At 41.6% G+C, this 20,052-nt stretch overlaps 1 protein-coding gene across 1 annotated transcript in view; it reads right to left on the minus strand.

Annotated features, from left to right (window-relative positions):
* Nucleotides 1-1,854: 1,854 nt before the first annotated feature.
* VOPP1 (VOPP1 WW domain binding protein) overlaps nucleotides 1,855-20,052 on the minus strand; it is a 62,739-nt gene continuing 44,541 nt past the window's right edge. The window contains exons 2-5 of the mRNA XM_058040270.1: nucleotides 19,921-19,979; nucleotides 6,695-6,772; nucleotides 4,548-4,684; nucleotides 1,855-2,320 (exon numbers count right to left, since the gene is read on the minus strand). Coding sequence (XP_057896253.1) covers nucleotides 2,139-2,320; nucleotides 4,548-4,684; nucleotides 6,695-6,772; nucleotides 19,921-19,979 — 456 coding nt within the window. The 3' untranslated portion in view covers nucleotides 1,855-2,138. The remainder of the gene's footprint in view (nucleotides 2,321-4,547; nucleotides 4,685-6,694; nucleotides 6,773-19,920; nucleotides 19,980-20,052) is intronic.

The raw sequence follows: 20,052 nt of genomic DNA on the forward strand, positions 1-20,052 counted from the left end.
GAATTTCACTGTACAAAGGCTTCTGTTCAGTGTGTCCAGGACAAAGCCAGCTGTCACAGATACATTTTATAATATAAAAGGACTTAACAACACCTATCTATTAAAATGAGGTCTGTAATTCCTATTGACAGAAAAAGGTTGGAATTGCTTTTAAAAAAATATGTTCTGTAAACACAACCATACTCAGTGACATACACAGCTTTCACACTTCAAGTGCAAGCTAATTTAGAAAATACATACAGTTGTGATGTGCAGATGGACCTTGTATTCATCCATAAAATGTACTTTTTTGTTATCTGAAGTGTCCCTCAAGCTAAGACTGCACACACAGAAGTACTTGCTTTGTCCCTTATTATGATGCACAGTAAGGGAAAGCCTTGGTTACAATTTCACCCAAGTCGGGTATGCAGGAATGAACTCCTCCAGTGCTAGCTCTGCTTCAGATGGCTACTGATTCCACCAGCAGAAAGAAACAGTGGCCCTTACAAGTTTTTCTGTTAGACACTCATATTCACAGAAAAAGGGATGTTTTGCAAATCCAGCTTGACACCTAGAAACAAGTTCAAAAGCCACTGGCACAGAACAACAGCAATAAAAGCTTTGTCTCCCTGTGCAACACAGGTCTTCAGATAACTCCAAACCACCACAGTGAAACCCCTGTGCCCCGGCTGGTGTCACACAGGAACATTCACCTGGTACCCAAAAGACCACATGGGACTCTTAACCCTCAGCTCTGTTATTTTTGCAGGTCCTTCAGCAGCAGGAGGCCATGGCATCTCTTTTTTGTCACTGCTCAGTGACATGACAGAATATGCACAAAGGGAGAAGGTCCCATGAGCAGAAGTCATGTTTCAGAGCAGCTTCAATTTTTTGCTAGACATGGATGGGTGTGAGAGCCCTCACAGGCAAAAGGGCTCTGTGTTTATTTCAGGATGTTCATTTGTGGTCACTCAGAGGATTGGCCATGGACACTCACAACAAAATACATGAAGAGCTAAGAGATATTGAAAGCCAAACCATCTGTGCACCAGGTCAAAGAATGCTATTAAGAACCTGTCCCAAAAAGTTATTACTTTTCTGACCTAGAGAGGAGAGCAGATTTACAGATCTATCACCTCAGATGACAGCTTTACTTGGTACTCTTTGTGGCAGCAGTTACACTGTAATGGAAGATACTATTTCTCAGGGACTAAACTCCCATCAATGCCAAAGGGAGTAAACTTGTACCTATGCTCCCATTCCCTCTTACTGTAAATATTTTCCAATTTAGGGAAGAAAACTTAGGCATTTCAGTGCTTCTCACTGTTCTGTCAAGAGGTAAAAGTAGTTCTGAGGTTGCAACACCTTCCTCTCGTGCCAACATGTAGGTCACTGTCTGTTTCATACAGCCTCAGTGCCGGCAAAACAAGGGGAGCCAAGATACCAAACACACAGGTGAAGTTCACATGATGGACAAGAAACACTCAAGTCCCAGTCCTTAATTCTGGGTGCACCACTTAAAGTAACAACTCCCTCTTTTCTAGGGCACTTGGCAGAGCCCTTGCCACAACTCAACCAATACTGGTACTCTGGTCACAGTGATTTTTATCAGAGCATCTTTCTGGTATCCATCAGAACTGAAATGTAAAAGAAAATAGTAAAAGCAAAAGATGGTAGTCACAATTTCTGGTAAAATCATTGCCCTGCTGCTTCTACCTTTTCCCTTAGCTGTCATTTCCCTTAGCTGAGGACATTTCTGCTGTGGGGTCTTAGGAGGCTGCACATCACTATGGGGTCACAAGAATTGCTATCAGTAACCTGCCACGACGCAATTAAAACCTTGATTGAAACAAACAATAAATAAAGAGAAAGACATACAGGTTTTAAATATAGGTTTCCATTAAAAGCATTACAAAGACAACTTCTCTCATTTTGAAGAAAAAGAAAAAATCCACTTCTACTTAAAAAAAAAAAAAAAAAAAAGAAAAAAATTTAAAAATCACCCTTTTGCAAGTAACTTTAATGAGGAAAGGTGCAGGGAAGGGAAGGAGAGAGGACTTGGAGAATCAGCAAGTGTTCAAAAGGGCAGGTGCCCTCCATCTTGGTCATTTTGCAATTGCACCTTCTTCTCACACAGTCAGGTCAGAGAGCCAGAGTCCTCATGTGGAGGATTTCACCACCTGCTCATATGGGGGAGGTGGTGTGTTGCAATAGGAAGGTGGGGGTGGGTAAACCGGGTTTCCTTGTGGGGAGTTGGGCTGCACGTGGAAAGCCATGGCCATGGGATTCATCCCAGGTCCGCCTGGGTCTGTGTAATACGGCACTCCAGGTTGTTGTGACCCTGAAAGAAAGGAAAGGAGAGAAAAGGTATCAGCAACAGCACAGGCACCAGCCTGTGCTCCCCCAGGGCCTGTGCTCTGCATACTCAGACAAGGTTTTCCAAAGTGTTCATCAGAGCAAAGACAAGGAGTCTTTCTCCCTTCCAGGAAAAAAACAGGCGGGCAGGACTGCATTCACCTCTTCAGATACTACCAAAAAGTTTCAGTTTTGATCCAATGGAAATCACTTAGTGAAGCAAAGGGCACCACTGCCCCCAAGCAACTAGCATTTCAAAGGGAAAACAGTGAGCCCTGTTCAATTGCTGTGACAGAAAAGCTTTTTGTCTGCAGAGAGGAGAGGTGTGGGATCCCAGATGGACAAAGGAGTCTCTACTGTGGCCCTGACTCAGGTGTCAAGTCTTACAAAAGGACTTCAGAGATTATTTTGTGGTGTCCTGGATCTGCTGATAAGCCAGAGTGAAGCTCAGAGGGATAATTTCCCTCCCACAGTTTAGAGGTGAACCTTTGTATAAAGCAAAGAGCCAAGCTGCAGTCAGTCCCTGCTGGCTAACACAATGGGACAAGATTGCTTTGCATAGATTCAATTTAGGAAATGATGTTGGAGCCCGCAGGGACAAGGAAAGGAAATATATGGCCACACACAAAATTCCTTGGCTATGACACATAAGGAGTAACAGAGATTGCTTCCATAATAACAAAGCTGGTGTGTAACCCTCCTCAGATATCACAGCGGGTGGTGGAAGATGACTTAATGCAACTGAAGTCACAGAATATCTCAACATCTAAGTTAGCTTTTTTTTTTTTTTTTCTTTCTCTCTGTCTGTTTAAATAAAGATGGACTGGGAAAAAAGTCATGGCTGAGCAACAGGTTTTCCTCTTTTGGTGCCAGTCTGTGTTTCCTATAATGACACAGCTTGTAAGAGATCTTCCCCTTCCATTCTCTCAGTCAGGCTCCCAGAAGAGCACTCCCAGCAGCTGCTGCTGGAATGGCAGAAGATGCTGCTGCTATCTCTGCAGGGAAGGAAGGACACAGGACACGAGCCACATTTTGAGGGCTCCACCTCAACAGCGAATTGGCTACTGGTATCAAACCCAGAAGAGTAATTACTGGAAAATGGGAACTTGCCTTTGCTGTTAAATATTTCTAGAACAGTGGAAAAAACTAAAAATAAAAAATAAAATAAATGTGGGGCTAGCTCAGAGCCCAAAGCTTTAAAGTAACAGTAGTAACAGTCTGGAAGCAGGTGCCATAATCAGGTCATCAAAGAGCTTGTGCTTATTTATATTTGCCCACAATTAATGTTCCATGAAGCGCCATGAAAGAGTAAAACTGTGCTCTAAATTTAAATCTGCTGTTTATCAGTTCAGCCAAAGACATTCCCTGTTCACATAAACTTCAGACTATTTTTCAGGCTTAAAAATATTAGTCTAGTTGGACTGGCTCTCCCCCAGCTGCAAAATACTCTCTGTTCAGTTAAGGAGAAAAACAGATGTGGAATGGGAGCCCTAAAAACCCTTAGAATTTAAACAAAGAAGTGTCAGTTTGTGTCTGTAACATCTTTTTAACCATTTAGGCCTAGGAGTGTTCCCAACCAGAACTAGCTACCAGAAAGGAAGAAATTACAATCTTAGAAAGCAATTTTGGCAGAGAAGCCCTCACTAGGGTAGGTCCTCCTGATGCTCACAGTAATTATTTACTGGAGAGACAGCAATAAGACTAACAAGGGGAAAAAGACCACTTTGGCACAGAAAGACTCCAGCACAGAACACTGAAGGTAAATAAAAAAAAAACCTGCAAGATGGCAGATTGTGGAAGAAAATGCTAAGCTTCCTTCAGCTCTGCCAGATATTGTCAATTGTATTTAAAACTCTTTATTCCTGAGACTGTTGAATTTGGACACTTATCATTTTGTCTACACTGCAAAGGGAGAGCTTGCTAGCCTCCTTCCATGCATGGACACACACCTGCAAAGGTATTAGGAACTGAAAGAGAGCTGAAAGTTCTCTCATCCCATGTGTTTCAAAACCCCTTCTGTACACTGCAGCTGAATTATGCTGTAGGAAATGCTGAGGACATCACTCACTCAGGAGATGGATGCATGTCTGAGTGCAGTGCAATCCCTTGCACAAATCACACAGTGTCCAAAAACCAGTGAAACAACAGCTCAAAACCCACCCTTTTTTAGTGCCTTGGCCAAAGTAAGAAACTTGTTATGAGCAGTGTCTGACCTGATGCAGTGTTGACTGGTTGTCTGGTGTAAGACACATTAAAAGTAGGTTCTTCTACTAATGGAGGAGGGTACATCCGCCTTCGGATAAAGAAACCAGCTCCACAACAGAACAAAACTCCCATCATCAAAAGGAACCTAGGCAAAAAGAAGAAGGAAGTCAAAACCTGTATATTTAGGCAGCATTTAAATCCAGATTTTTCACTGAGAATACATCAGCCTACAACTTTTAACAGGATTTCTTAAGCAGGTTGTCTCTTGAGAGCAGGTCTGTCATTTGGGATAGCACTCATAGATGTATTCTGGACATCTTCAGTGATCAGTACTGCTGTCAGTGTTCTCTGGCATGTAACCCAAAAGTAAAACACACTTGAACTTTTTTCAAAAGTTCAGGTTCACACATGACCTTGGCTGCTGGGATGCTAAACTGAAATTCCAGGTTTGTAGTACAGTTTCAAACTGCACCTCTTGGATGCAGGCCCCAGGCTCACAGCATCTAGGCTGCTCAGGATGTTCGTGGAGTACAGAGAGGAATACTGTTCTGCATTTGCCATTTAAAGAAGAATCTTAGATATTCTTAAATTAACTCAACATTTTAATTTCAACTCCCATGGGAAATACAGTAGCTGGCACTTAAGCTCAAGCCAGAAGACTGAAGCATTCAGTAGTGAAGGCGACAGATTTTGCTTTGTGCTTCCTACATGGGATATTACATTCTCCATGAAAAAAAGACATTATTTAGCCACAATTCTCCTTCTCTCAGCATCCTTTCCAACCTAATTAAACTGTCCTCATCATTTCCTTGCCCTGGTGTGGCAGAAACAGGAACATGCAGCAAGGGCACACAGATTTTGCTCTTTAGACAGCGGCTTTCACTGTGTTTTCCTTGATCAGTTACCAGACACTCCAGTGACTCATAAAAGCTCTTGTAAATTGGAATGGTTCTTCTGTCTGTAATTGCCATCTTGTTTCATGGCCTTTTACTGGAAGACAATGACAACTGTGCTTTTTTGGAAGGCAAGGAAGTTGGCCAGAGGCAAGCCTACACACCACGCTTATCTCTGGAAAATTCCCAGGTGGCTGAGAGGAAGATTGTGGCACAGAATGGCAGCAAGAGCTGCTTCATGCAAAGGCTCAAACTCTGTTCTTGTTTCTACATTGGAAACGAGAGCAGAAGGAGGTTCTTTTTCCCTGAGCCAATATTTATACATTCCCCTTTGGCAGTGTTCCTGCAAAGGATTTTTTTCTGAGCAGAAAAACAGAGATTTACAACGTCACCCCAGGGATTGAGATAGAGAGCTCTTCACTTATATCAGTAAGGATTGTACACTGAAATCCCACAGTCAGCTTTGGGAAATCTCTGTATTATAGTATACATCAGGCTTCTGTTTCTCACTGCTTATTTGTTTCAGTTTTGAAGGCTTTTTTAAAAATCAATCTTCAAATTCCACATTAAATGCCTGAAAAAAGGTTTTCTAGGGAGCCTTTCCTTTCTCTCAACTGTAATGAGAAGGTTTTATTCAGGTGCTTTCTTAAATTCCACTCCAAAAGGAATTTACCTTATTTTTTCATTATGCATATAACAGTGATTAGTTTAAGCTTTATCCAGATTACTGCTGCTGGTTTCACAAAGCTCAGTCCTTCTGCCTTCTTTTCCTTTGCTGTCATCTCCAGTGAAATCCTCATAGCCATAAATGTACCTCTCTTCCTTTTTAATTGAAGGCTCAATTCAGCTGGCAGGAATATATTAAATCCTGCCTAAAAGCACAAGCCTGCTTACAGGATCCATTTTTAAAACCAAGTGCCCAAAAAACCCAGGAAGAATGTTGCTGTTTGGTAGTAGCTGGGACAGGCAGAAAGAATTCAGCAATTGTGGATAAAAGTGGAACTGCTGCTTGTATAAAGCCGCAGGATGCAGAAGCAGGAAAGGTCAGCCTGCCATGACTAACCTCCTTTTTCAGTGTTTTCTTACTACATCAGGAGAATTTAATAAGAGAGAAACAAAATCAGTGCATTTCTATGTACACACATACCTTCCTACATACTTGCACCTTCTGTACTTTAAAATACCAGGGCTGGCAATATCCTGATTTAAGTCTGACCAACAAGACGAGGACAAACACAAAATTCCAAGTGCCCTGCACCTACCAAAAATACCATAGTCGCTGGATAGAGAGAGCTCTTACACAGCATCTTGAGCCACAGCAATCCTCATAGGAGCGACATCTGGGGAGAAATAAAGACACAGGGATGTTGAGTGGCTGTCAGATTGAAATGGCATCCCCAACCCTGACACCACTCACACCCCCAACCAAAGCATTATTTTAAGAACAGACTACCCTTGGCTGGATAAAGCTGTCAATCATTTGCGTGGCACAGCTCTATCCCTATTCAGGAACTTTTCTTATGTTATTGAAACTAACTACCTATATACTTAATCTCAAACCACCTCTAAAAGACCAAACATGGTGTTCAATTCTATATAAAAAAAAAAGGACAAGTCATAAAGAAAAGCAGTATCATTGTGTTTTCTTTAACATTAAATGAATACTGCAGACCCCCAACAGATGTTTGGAGTTTTATTCACAGAACAGACAAGAACTGCCAGAATGAAACTGCCAGATCACCCTTTCTTTGAAATCAGCACCTTCCAAGCAGAGAAACCACTGAGTGCAGAGAAAATTCCAATTGTACCATCATTTGCAAATTTTATGCCCTATTTTCTGCTCAGAAGTTGCACTGGACTACAACTGCCAGCAAGTCCCATTATTAAAGCAGCCTTCTCTCTAAAAAACCTGCACACTTCAAATTAATATTTTGTATGCACAGAACATTTTCAAAGGTATTACATCCTCAGTCATTGTGGGCACGAGGTACCACTGCACAAAAAGCAGGCACATGCATTAAGGGCAACCTCTGAACAATTCCAATGGTAACTCCTACTCCCACACCAGTGAAACTTAGTAGGGAAAAGGACCAAGTTAACAGAGAATCTGTGGTATGTTACAGACTTGAATAAAAATAAGCATATAGCAATAAGATTACCATATCCACACACAAAACGAAAAGAGGTGACCACAACTGGATTGATCTTTTTAAGGGTGTTCACATCTGTGTGCAGAATGCAAATATTTATTTAAGCATCTGATCTTGGACAGTTTGCTCAACTGCATGACTGTGCTCCCATATTTGTATGCAAACTAAAACCATGTCAACTGAATAATTGTACAGACAATTACACATTTACATGCTCAATTAACAAGGCTTCACTCAGAAAATACATTGTCACATAGGCTTCAGCCTCTAACTGGGGCCAGAGGAGAATGCTCTATGGATACATAATCAGTTGTTTTGCAAGTGAAAACAGTTACATGCTCTTCTGATGACAAATAAGTAGGATTTATTGAGGCAAGCCGGAGGATCTGACATGATCATCACGGCAAAGTTCATTAAGACACTCAGGCACCCAGTTTGAAACTCAGGCCAAGGAAGTTGCTCATGCCAAAAGAGAAAACACCCACTTTGCTACCATTGAACATGAAAGTGACCCATCTGCAATTTTCCTTCTTTAAAGCTTCCCAAGACCCTGACAACTGCTCATACTCAAAACTACCAAACCTCACATAACTACCAACAAGACTTAGCAAGTCAGCATTAACTTCAGTCCTCTTGGGACCAAGAAATTAAGTATTCTTCCATGTTTCCACAGTGGTTCAGCCCAACAGGAGCTTTCAAGACATATGTTGAAGTCAAGGACAGAGTCAGGTTCCTTACAAAATGGGCTGGGAGCTGCTGACTTCTGTTACACCAGTGCTCATGGCACCCACTTGCTCTTCAACATGCTTTGGTTGGAGCACTTAATCCATGGTGATGGGTACTTGCCCCCTTGGCTGATGCTGCACAGCAAGGATTTTGTTGGGCCAGAAAAGCAGAGTAGAAACTGAGCCCTAAACCTAGAAACCCTTCTTGAGTCCATCAGGATAAAAATAAAAAGAAGGATTTTAGGAATGTGAGCAGTCCTTATCTCTACCTCTACACACTGGCTCTGTCAGCCCAGACACCTACATCTGACCACACACAGGATGGGGAGTGGAGGCACCATCTCCCAGAGCCCCAAGAGCTTCACCTGTAATAAAACTTAGAGAGGTCACAGAGACTGCACACACACCTCCCCCATGGCCACCCTTGCCTTGCTTGTTTTGCACCTGTTTTCTCCAGAGCCAGAAAATATGGGAAATAGCTATTTTAAAATACATAATTATGGGCATTCAAACCACCAAAATGAAAGGAGCATCTGTAGAGGAATGCAGTACCTCAATCTGTTTTTTATCTTTAAGTTATCCAGGTTACAAGTCAGCACCATTCTTAAAGTCTCAAAGGCTTAACTTTTATTCCTGCAAAGGAAGGCTAAAGCACCAGCTGGAAGGCAGAAAGGCTACACTGCTGAATATTTATGAAGCTCCTGAGACCACTCACCGACAAACAGGCATCAAGAGAAGTTTCAGGTGACTGAACTTTCAAATGGTTGAAAACAGTGATGCAAAGGATGGAAGAGTCTCTCATGGTGGCTCCAATTCCTGGCAGTCAGTAAGCTTTCTTACTGTAACAGCCAGTGAGCTCAGCCAGCTCATCCCAGGCTGACCACTGCATTTGCTGGGTGGATCTGCAAAAGGATACCAGTGCCACAACCCTCACAACCCTCTGAGATCTGACACTGATAACCTTGTCACTTTTTACCCATAAAACCAAGCAGGTGCTTTATTCTGTGTGCCTGTGAGAGTGGACACATGTACCCATATGTAGGAGCATGGAATCAAGGCTGGAATCAAGGATGATGCCAACCTGCTGTCTGTACTCCCCACCACTTGACAGCAGCACCAAAAAGGACTGGAAAAGTGAATATTCCATTTGCTGATACTGCCATCAGGCTACAGCACAAGCTCTGCTGATCTCTTGTTCTTGATTCTATGCACTGTGGAAAAACAACACAAATCCTGACAATATTCATCCCAATTACAAGACAATTAACTTACTTACAAAAGCCATATTTATTAACCTGCAAAAGTCAACAACAAAATCAGCTTATTAATGGAGTAACATGCAAGCTTAAGTATAATCAGTCTTTGATGTACTATCTCTCACTGCCTGACGGCAAATCACAGCAGAACTAAGACCCTAGTTCAATAAAAAAACATAATTAAGCACATGCACATATATTTATTGAATGGCATGCATTTTCTTTAAATTGAACCCATACTCTGGCTTTGCTTTACAAGGAAGGACCAGTGTGCCTAATGCCAGTTGAAGCAGAATGACCCTTACTAACAATCAGAACTGGACTGAACCCATCTCCAGAAGGCTTTTCTAAAGTCAATTTCCCTTTTTCACAGATCAGAGATGATCCCAAGAACTGCATTTCCCTGGGGCAATGTTCATTTCATTGATCTAAAGTTAACCTACGACACAGGAGAAGACATAATTAGTTGCTTTGCTAATCTGCAACTTCACCAAGAATACAATCTCTCTTTCAAAAACTGTGTGCAATAGGATTTATTATTTAGAAGGTACATCTTTTCATTCATAATTCAGTGGAATAAAAGGACTGTATGTGCATGTCCAACATGTTGAACTGCTGGCACACCAAGGAAGGGCTGTGTCACAGATCAAAGTTACACACTGTGTCAGGTCACAGGGACATGGTTTTTCTCTGGGTTCACACTTAAATCATGGCACTGAACTTCCTTCCTTTAAGGACAAGCAAAGCATAGTTTCTCATAAAGGAATATGGTATGACCCAAACCTTACAAACTCTTTACTTGCATGTGTTCTGTGGATAATAGCTGCTCAATGATATGGTCCAATAGCTCTTCTCCAATATACCTGCATCTACACAGCTGAACAATTCCCTTCCTAGTAGAGCTGCTGCAGCAAAGAGCTGCATTCCCTACCACCACCACATCTTGGAATGGAAGCTGTAATATTCTTAGGTTTTTTCTCTACATGTTTTGCATCATATGGGCCAAAACCTGATTTAGCATTTAAGATGTTTGATTAATAATGTATTTTGGAAGAGTGAAGAAACCATAAATTGTCAATCCACATGTAGTGGCAGAAACCTTACTGCAGACACAAAGACAGAGGATGAGTGGGCGAAATAAAACCACAGCTCCACATCAACAACCAAATACAGTGAACTGCATCATCTCTAACCTCATCTTGTTCTGAAGACAAGCCTGACATGAATTCCAAAAAAAGGTTGCATACCAGTCAAAGGTTAAATGATTGCTGCACATATCTGTAAATTCTATGATACAAATTGGGACTCACTGAAACACAAGAAGCACTGGCAGTTTTGGAGCGGGGGGCAAGAAAACTGAAGGGAGTCAGGGAATGGTGTAAATGAAAATACAGCAGTGGAGCAAAGCTAAGAACACAAAGGAAACATTTTGGGGGTTGGTAGTGGCATTAGATGAAGCTAAGGAAGTGCCAGATGTGGCCCTAATATTGGCACAGGCAAAAGACCGGAAGGATTCTTCATAAGGGCTGCAAGGGATGAATTGCTGAGGCTGGGTCATCTCCAGGCAGATTCAATGCTGAGCCCTGAAGTCAGAAGGTTCAGGTCTGCTCCTACAGAAAAGATGACAGCAGACATCTGAAGTGTGCACACACATTTACTTGTTCTAGGACATAGGAAGTTTTAAAAATAAAATTATCTAATCTGCTTGCAACTCAGCTGCCAGGAACAGAGAAAAAGCAAACAAGGCTTGAGACAAAAAGAAAAAGCAGGCAATCACCACAAAGTGACTATCAGAAACAATTCTGATGAAGCTCTGAGTCATGGCTGTGCTATCTGTGAGGAGTGATGTCACTGAGGTACACTGCCACAAGACTTAGACCTGACAGACAGAAAATGGGGAAGATAACTGAAGGTGCACCATGTAATTGAGAAAGAGTTCTTTTTCTACCAAGTTTACTGAAACTTTTATTCATTTCAGACATTTCGTAAGTGCATTGCCATCTTCCCATAAGAAGCAGACTTCAAAGCAAACCCATTGCCTGCACTGCTGTCTAAGGAAGGACACAGACTATTGGCTGCAGATATGGGGAAAACCATCACACAATGGAGGGGTTATCCCAAGGAATCTGTTTTGCTACAGGAGCCCACAGAACATGGAAATAGAAACAGAGAGTCCAACTCTGCACTCAGGAGTCACACCTAAGCAACTATTTCTGGGACCCAAAGTGCTTTAGTCTCTCTCCAGAAAGATGCTGCAACAAAAGGCCACATCCTTCCATAGCATTGACTCAAGTGCTTGAGGAGCAGTAAGACAGGCAAGGTCTTTGGCTTGTAGGGAACATCTGCATTCCAGCCTTGGTCTTAGGGTCATTTGTATCTCCTTGGTCTAATTTTCAGCAGACACCTGCAGTTACAGGTTCTCAGCACCCAAAAGCATTTATCTTCTTTGAGATAGCAAAGGCAATCTCTCAGCATATGCAATAACAGTGCCTTGTCAAACAGAGGTCTGATATGTATGACTAGATAAGTTTATTATAAAAAATACAGCTGCTTCATAGATTAATAGAGCTGTGACCTCATTGCATATCTGTACTTAAGAACAAAATCACTGCTACTGGTACTAAAGAGAGCACTAGAGAGGATAACTAGAGAGATAATTACCCAGGTACTTGGTAAATCACACAGACCTTAAGAAGAAAATGTAAGCCAAAAACAAAGGAAAAGGGCTGTCAGGTGATTTTTTTCTACAGAGTAGAAACAACTGAGACAGAACAGTATTTGCTCAGATTAGAGTCCTGTCTGCTTTGACACAACTAAAATCTCCTATAAGACAAGATACTTGGCTCCTGTCCTTCACACAAACATGAAAAACAAGAGCAGGCAACAGCTGAAAAAGAGCTCATCTCTCAATTACTCTTTAGGTGAAGAACCTATAAATACCATCTCTGTGCAAAAACTCAGCAGAATAAGTAAATCCTCCCCCACTTTTGATGGTATGAGAAGTATTTGCACACGTGCTCCTATCAAAGCAATCCTTCTCACGATCTTCTGCTACCCAAAGGTTTACCATAACCCCAGCCTCTCTTTCCAGATCCCAAGAAGAAAGTCACCCTGCAGAGGAACTCTCTTTGTTGTCTGTAAAGTACCTGTACATGGCTTTCTGGCCAGCACATATCCATCTAGAAATTTTCTCTGCTTCCCTTGTGGCAGAACCTAGCAAGAATTGCAGTGTCTTGGGCTTTGGCAGTGTATGGAGCCTTAAAGAGCTATTTTTCAACAGAGGCTGCAGGCTTTTCTTTCACAGAACAAAGCAGAGAAACAGGATTGCTTAAGGCTCTGACAAAAGTAAGCCACAGATAATGTATATGACTAGTCTGAATTTTCTGGAGGTGGAATTGTAAATTTCTTGGATCAACAGGAATGAGGAATCCTAGTTAACCATCAGGCCCCTTATAAAACAGTTTAGTTCTACGTATCTCAAGCTGCTCCCAGTGGGCAGGCAGTCCTACTGCATTTCATCCCTGCTTTGGGAAAGCATAAGTCTGCTGGCAGGGGGCGATGGGTATCCAGGAATTTGCTGCCTGCCTCAATTTAAAATACTCAAGCATAGTAAACCTTTTTTTCCTGCATCAAGCCACTGCATGATCAAATGCAGAGAAGGACTGGGTAGTAATGGCCAGCTGTTAAGTGCCATCAAGTCTTTCAAAACTTTAATTTGGGGTCTCCCTACTTAGAAAGGGTTAGAACTTCAAGATCACTTAGGCATCAGATGCACTCTGACACTGTCCACTGAAGCTCAAACCAGGTACAACCTTTTCCACTGACAGGAAGCCAGAAGAAACTGATTCTCAGTCTCTCATTAGGGTTCTTGCCTGGGACATGGAAGAATTAAGACCTGATGAGTATTTCAAGTGAAACATCTTCCATAGGAAAAAGTGAGGCTCACAGCTCACAGTAAGTCACAGCTGTGGTTATCACACCCTCTGGAAATGAGAAGGGGATGGGTTCTCTGCTCCACCTCAGCCAGGGGAAGGTCTGGTCTCAGAGGAGTACCCCACTAGAAGGAGTATCCCTCTTTTCTTCTTTCCTCACCTTCTCAGAATTAGCTGCCTATACCTGGTCAGCCTCCAACTCCAAAATCATCCTTTAAATCTGAAATTAGGTCCATCACCTGTCTGATGGCTTGTGAAGGTTGATATACTAAACCCCTCTTCAGGACCTGCTCCTAGCAAGTTGAGCTGGGCGGTAATTTGGCAGCCTAATTCACCCCAGATTGCTTTAGATAATTGATCCACTGAAGGAAATTCCAGTTTGTGGCAAGGCACCTACCTGCTGGGTAACTCTTATTTGGAGCAAGGAGTAAGCCCCTTCAAGGGCACTGACTTTTGAAGCTTTGACTTTTTGCATCACTATTGTTTAAGGCTGCAGAGGACTGAGCACTGGCGGTGGGATTCTGTTGCCTTTTCTACAGGTGGTCTGGTGATTACTGCTGTCTTTGTTGTCAACACAAACCATGTCCTTACATTCTTGCAACGAACCACATCTGCAATCAGGCCCTTCCTGGGGCTGCTCACTGCAAAAGTGAGCCCTGGAGGGAATCCAGGTCCCTGTGTCTGTACAGTGCCAGCTATTCAAGGCGCCTGCAAGCATGCAAAACTATTACATTGCCTCCCCTCTCCCTCCTCCCTGGTGGCTTCAAAGCAAATGGAAGGATAAATCAGCAGCTATATTACCTCCCTAAGCACACACCTGCTGACACTTCAAGCAGCTGTAATTGCAGTGGAAAGCTAAGTGTACCATCAGAAAGCCAACTTAATTAACAGCAGTAAACACAACAGAATGTGGAGCACAGACAATAGCTACCATCATGCAACACTCCCAGTGGATTGGGGTGGTTTTCCAGCCTCTTGGACATACATTGATGGAAGAAGTGCCCTCTGAGCTATCTGAGCAACAGCAAGAGAAAAACACTTTTTAATGTTTTCACCTGGGACATTTTGCAGGTTCTTGATAATGCACAGAATTATTATGGACTGATCACAAAGAATAAAAGGACTCACATTCAAAACCAGCCAGATGAGTATGGCTGTGTGACAAATACAACAAAACTTAACAACAGCAAAGTAAGAGAAGCATGTGAAAATGCACAACAAAATTACTTCAAAATCCCTGAAAAACCACAAATTTAATATATTCTTCATTCTTCTCTACAATAAGAAAAAAAATTACTCTTCCCATGCAGGGTAGGAACATGTCTTAAACATGAAGAATAATACCTAACATTCATTTAGGTGTCTGTTAGTGTTCTTATACTAATTCTAAATGAAAAATTAAACAGATTTCATCAACACAAATGTGTACATGTGCAGTTGTCTGCTGTATGCAGTAAACTGGTTTTTATGGCCAAAATACACTGCCCTAAAAACATAGCACTTCCACCTGCTTTCAACATTAATTCAGGTCCTGCTTTGGATAAGAAATAGAAGGTAATAAGAGATACCTGTCTTTTCTGTTCTGTTCTTCACATAATTACCAACAGCAATGGTTAACACTTTCTTCCAGAGAAAATGTTCATGTTTCTTTCCGGAGGTCTTTCCCCTAGTAGCATACCTTTGAGAAGTGAAGAACTACCTAAGACAAGGAACCCAGGGCAGAACTCAGATGCAAAAACTCAGTATTTAGGAGGTAGATGATGATACAGGCTACCAAGGAGGCATTTAGAAATCTTCACATACACAAGTAGGTGTGATGTTAGAAAAGCCAAATCTCACCTACACCTATTAGTTGGAAGGGACACCAAGTGCAGCAAGAAGAGCTTCCACTGCTACACTGGCAGTGGAAGCCATCTGTGGATAAACCAGAGAGTGGGAGATGTCATTTATCCCAGCTTCAGCATGGCTTCCACACTCAACATTCTCATAACCAAGTGCACACCTTACAGCCTGGGCAGGAAGGCAGCTAAATGTGTTTAAAAAAAACCCCAAAAAACAAACAAACAGAAACACCATGGTGAGGCTCAGAGGGCAGGGGATAATGGGTGCCCCTCCCTGTGGGTGAGTCCTTCACTGACCCAGTGGCACCAGCCACGGCATATCTATTGCTGCGGACACATGCCTACTGCTCACACTCAAAAACATTCCTGCTGTTTTATAAATATGCCATGCAGCCTGGCAAGGAGAGGATTAGAAACACGCATCTGGAATTTATCACCTCATTAAAAGCCCCAGTATGATGGTAGCTAACAACTGAAGGAAAAATAAATAGAAAAGACCTACGGGACTGATCAGTCATACCAGGAAATACACTTGACTCTGCAGTGAGGGAGACATCCACAATCATTCCAATCAAACTACTACTCATCAGCAAAACATAAGGCAGCCTTCCCTCTCCTATTCATGCCCAACTTAGAAATGGAAAAACAACTGGAGTATCTTAAGTGCTGCTGGCATCTGCCTACAGGGAAGGTGGTTTTGCACTCTAATGCATTCTCTCTGTTACTATTCACATCATTGCCATGGAAGAAAAGTACCTTGACTGTTTCTTCTGCCAACCATCAGCACATCTGAGATAAGGCTGAGCTGGCTTACTTAAGTGAGAGTGGGATGAGGATGCTTGTAGAGCATCAGTCGAGTCTCTTGAGACAGCTTTAAATTCTGAATCATTTTCTGTGCATCCACACAAGGAGAGGTATGATCTAATTCTTTAAGCAAACTCAGGAACAACTTGGCTCCCTGCTTTTCCAAAGGATAAGAATTAGACTCCAATGACTAATTCCTTTCTCTGCTTTATATTTGCTTACTTATTTTTCTAAGTCATATTAAAAAAAACATTTTGCTGAAGTAGTAGAAAAGTATCTAACTGACAACAGTCTCTGGTGACTCAGGTAACAAGGACATGGAGAAATGGTTGGATGGGTTAAGGAAATAAGTTAAGAGCAGTCTTTGAAATTGTCTGTATTAAGGACAGAAGACAAGCATATGTCTCTCAAATTCTTGGTAAACTTTCCATGTTCACTTCTGGTCTGAAATACGCTGTAGCTTACTCCCATAGGAGAGGGAAAAGATTTTGGAAAATTATCAACTTCTCAGTCTAGCCTTAAGAAATGGAATTACATTTGGAAGAAACATGCTTGAATTAAACTAAAGGTTATTGATGATATATGAAGGATGGAGTAAGTATTTTTATTGGAAAAAAATTATTTTTAAAAAATACTAATACCATTAAATAATTGGACAGAAAGATGTATCATTAGTTCTGGAACTGTGATCTTCAACCTTTGCCATAGCTGTTCAGATGGAAAGCATAAAAGACAAGTTTTAAGAAAGTTTTGAACAATATCGCTAAAAGATTTTTCTTTTTAAAATTATTATGCTGGAAGGCAGATTGAATAAAAAAACCACTGCAAAACATTAAGCTCCAAAAGAGAAACTGTCATATTACTGCAAGTTTTAGCCACCCAAATCTAGCTGAATTTCCAGAACACTTCTTTTGGCACACTGTTCCTCTGGCTTAGCAGACACATTCTTATCTGTCTTTGGAGGGCTGAAGTAGAGCTTTTACAGGAAAGATTAACTCAGCTATCTTGCCTTTAAACTTCTGAGAAAAGCAAACCACCAAGTTATATGACAGTCCACCAGACTTCTATTGCTCTGGGTAATTAAAAGAGAGGCAGGCACCTTCCAGGAGGATGCGCCTACCCAGAAGTGATAAGGCTGTAGATAGGCCAGTTCAGGGATACCTCGGTCCCAGCATGCCACACTGCATTTGTGAAAAGACACAGCACTTGGCATTTCTGAGCTGACATGCCAACCTTTTCATTATAATACCAACTGTCTCTGTTGGAGATGTGACATAGTGCCAGCATGGGACTGAAATCACAGGAAAATCATTAAAAAGGATTGCATTGCTGGCTTTCGTAAGTCTCCAAAGATAGTCTCGAGACGAAAGGAGAGACTACATATATTAACTGGGGAGAAAAAAGTCTGTTCACAAAATCAGTGATAGAAACAAGTGGAATCTATGGCAACCTCCTTTAAATATAAATCTAAATATATCTGCTTGGTATGGACTGTTGCTACAGAAATGGTAAGATAAAATAAAACCCGTTTCACTAGAGCACATCCCAGATCTAGATTTGCACAGAGGAGGCACTCTCAGGACAAAGTTATGCATGATGCCTTTAGATAATTTAAATGTAACCATATGCTGATGGAGACGATGCTATTCATGCCTCCTCCCCCACAATATGCAGAATACTCCCTTCCTCCCAGTTCACCGGTGTTTGCCAAAAACTATACCAAGCTGATTCAACACCGACTCGAATGTGCTAAAATGAACAACTTTCTGTGGGATTAGCAAATTGAATTAATTCAGTGAAGGGTCAAACAAGTGCTGAAGCAATGGGACTTCGCCCTAAGATATTGAGATTGGAGTTGTGCCTCTGCTCCACCACAGAGGTGTGAAAAGACAGCACAGGTAGGAAGCAGCTGGGGACCCTGAACAACAGAAACTGACATTGCAGAAGCAACAAAGTAGATCAGCCCAGGCACCGCAGACGTGCACCACCTTCCTACTGCTTTGATGCATCCCCCCTTTAACCCTGCTGGGCTGTGCACCCAAATACCCTCTCCCTGTTCCTTCATTTGTCACACATAGTATCTGTGCTCTGAGCTTTACCATCCCCAAATCCTTATCGTCTTTCCCCAGTGTTTCTTCTTGCCCACTTAAACTCATAATCACAACAACAACATTAGCATTAACAGGACACTCATCACCCCTGAGACAATTGCTGAGCACACACATCCTGCCCCTTTCCCCTTCCTTTTTCCATTGACTTCCACTATTCAGGAGAGTGGCAACCATGACACTTCCATGCCATGACTTGGATAACACGGTGCTGTAGTAACTACCACAAAACACACGATGACAAGTGACAGTCTTCTGATTGACTTGACAGTGTCAATATAGAACAGGATTTTTTTTTTTAGCCCTTTTTTTTTGGAGGAATCTGTATGTACACAAAGGGTCTGAACCCAATCTCCAAGTAGCCACCCCTTCGTATTGCCCAGGGAGACAAACACTATCTGTAAAATCACATGGGCAGAAACCTAAGCAAAACACCAAGGTGATGATGAATAACACACTCCTGAATGTCAAGGTACAGTGGGATTTCTGTAATTTTGTGACATCCCAGCTTCTTTCCCACATTGCAGAAAAGCAAACCAAAATGTAGGGGGAACCAAAGTCCCATTGTTATTAGCATGCAAAGAAAATGAACTTATTTAAATTCCCCCATCTGTTTTGGCCAACCATTTATGAGTAATTCTCCACATTTCAGTCACCTGAAAAAAGGACAGTTCTAGGCACAAACACTTCCTAAGCAGTTAATATCCAGGATCACAGATGATTAAATCATGGTGTTTCATTCTTTCTGTGGGCTTTCTTTTGCAAGTGGCTTCCTGGCTGCTTTTTGTCTCTTCCATTTCGCTCCTGCTTCTGGCAGATGAAGTGGAGGTGGAAAAGAAAAGGGAGGGAAGTTCTTGGGTAGCATAAGGATTACAATAATTTCCAATCCTTCAGCAAGAAAGAGCTTGCTCAGGGAACAGATAACCTAATGCTTTTCCACCCTGCCTTTTTTTTTTTTTTTTCTAACTTATGTTTACAGTTGTTTGTAATTATAAAGTTATACAACCAGGTAGAAAGTTTACTACATTTATCTCCTTTCTGCCCCCAAACCCACACTGAATGTACCTCCCATCCACATATTTCCTCCACTTTTTTTGCCATTGCTGTGGGCAATATGAAACAGAAAACTGCAATTAGAGAGATCCTCAGTCACATACCTACAGGTCACTGACATTTGGTTCTTACCCAAGTGAATGCAGATGCCACTCATCAAAAGGACAGTTATGCCATGGATAACAAATGATCTCAACTCCCTAAATTAAACAACAGTACTAGCACAGGGACAAAGTTACTTTCAAAGCATTCAAGGTATTCTGTCTGATTACCTGTCCTTGTTCAAAACAAAGGGAGAACTGTCTTCACATTGGTCTACTTATGTTTCCTTTCAGTGCTCTGAAATAAGAGCTGTTCAAGTACTTGAGTTTTGTTTTCAGTTGGAAAGGTCATCTGGGGTGTGTGGCAAAATGAATCTGTACACTTTTTTCAGTAAGGAAAAAAGGAGAGAGATGGGTTTACAGGGAAGGAGGGAAATGAAAGTTTACTGCATCTTCATTTTTGAATTTGCAAAAGTCTCAGATGAGTTATAGAAAAAGTATAATTAGTAAAAGAGCAACAATCTAAGAGACTACAGAATCTAATTCTCTTTTGCAAAAGAAAAGCAATGACTACTTACATATAATATGTAGGATATAATCCTTCAAAGTACCAGCAATGCTTTTTGGCCTCTGTACACTGCAAAAAAAGAAAAATATGGTATTAATATTTACATAGGATGATTAATAGCTATAAACACAAGCTCAGAGTA

This window comes from Melospiza georgiana, chromosome 1, assembly GCF_028018845.1.
Source record: "Melospiza georgiana isolate bMelGeo1 chromosome 1, bMelGeo1.pri, whole genome shotgun sequence".
Taxonomy (NCBI): domain Eukaryota; kingdom Metazoa; phylum Chordata; class Aves; order Passeriformes; family Passerellidae; genus Melospiza; species Melospiza georgiana.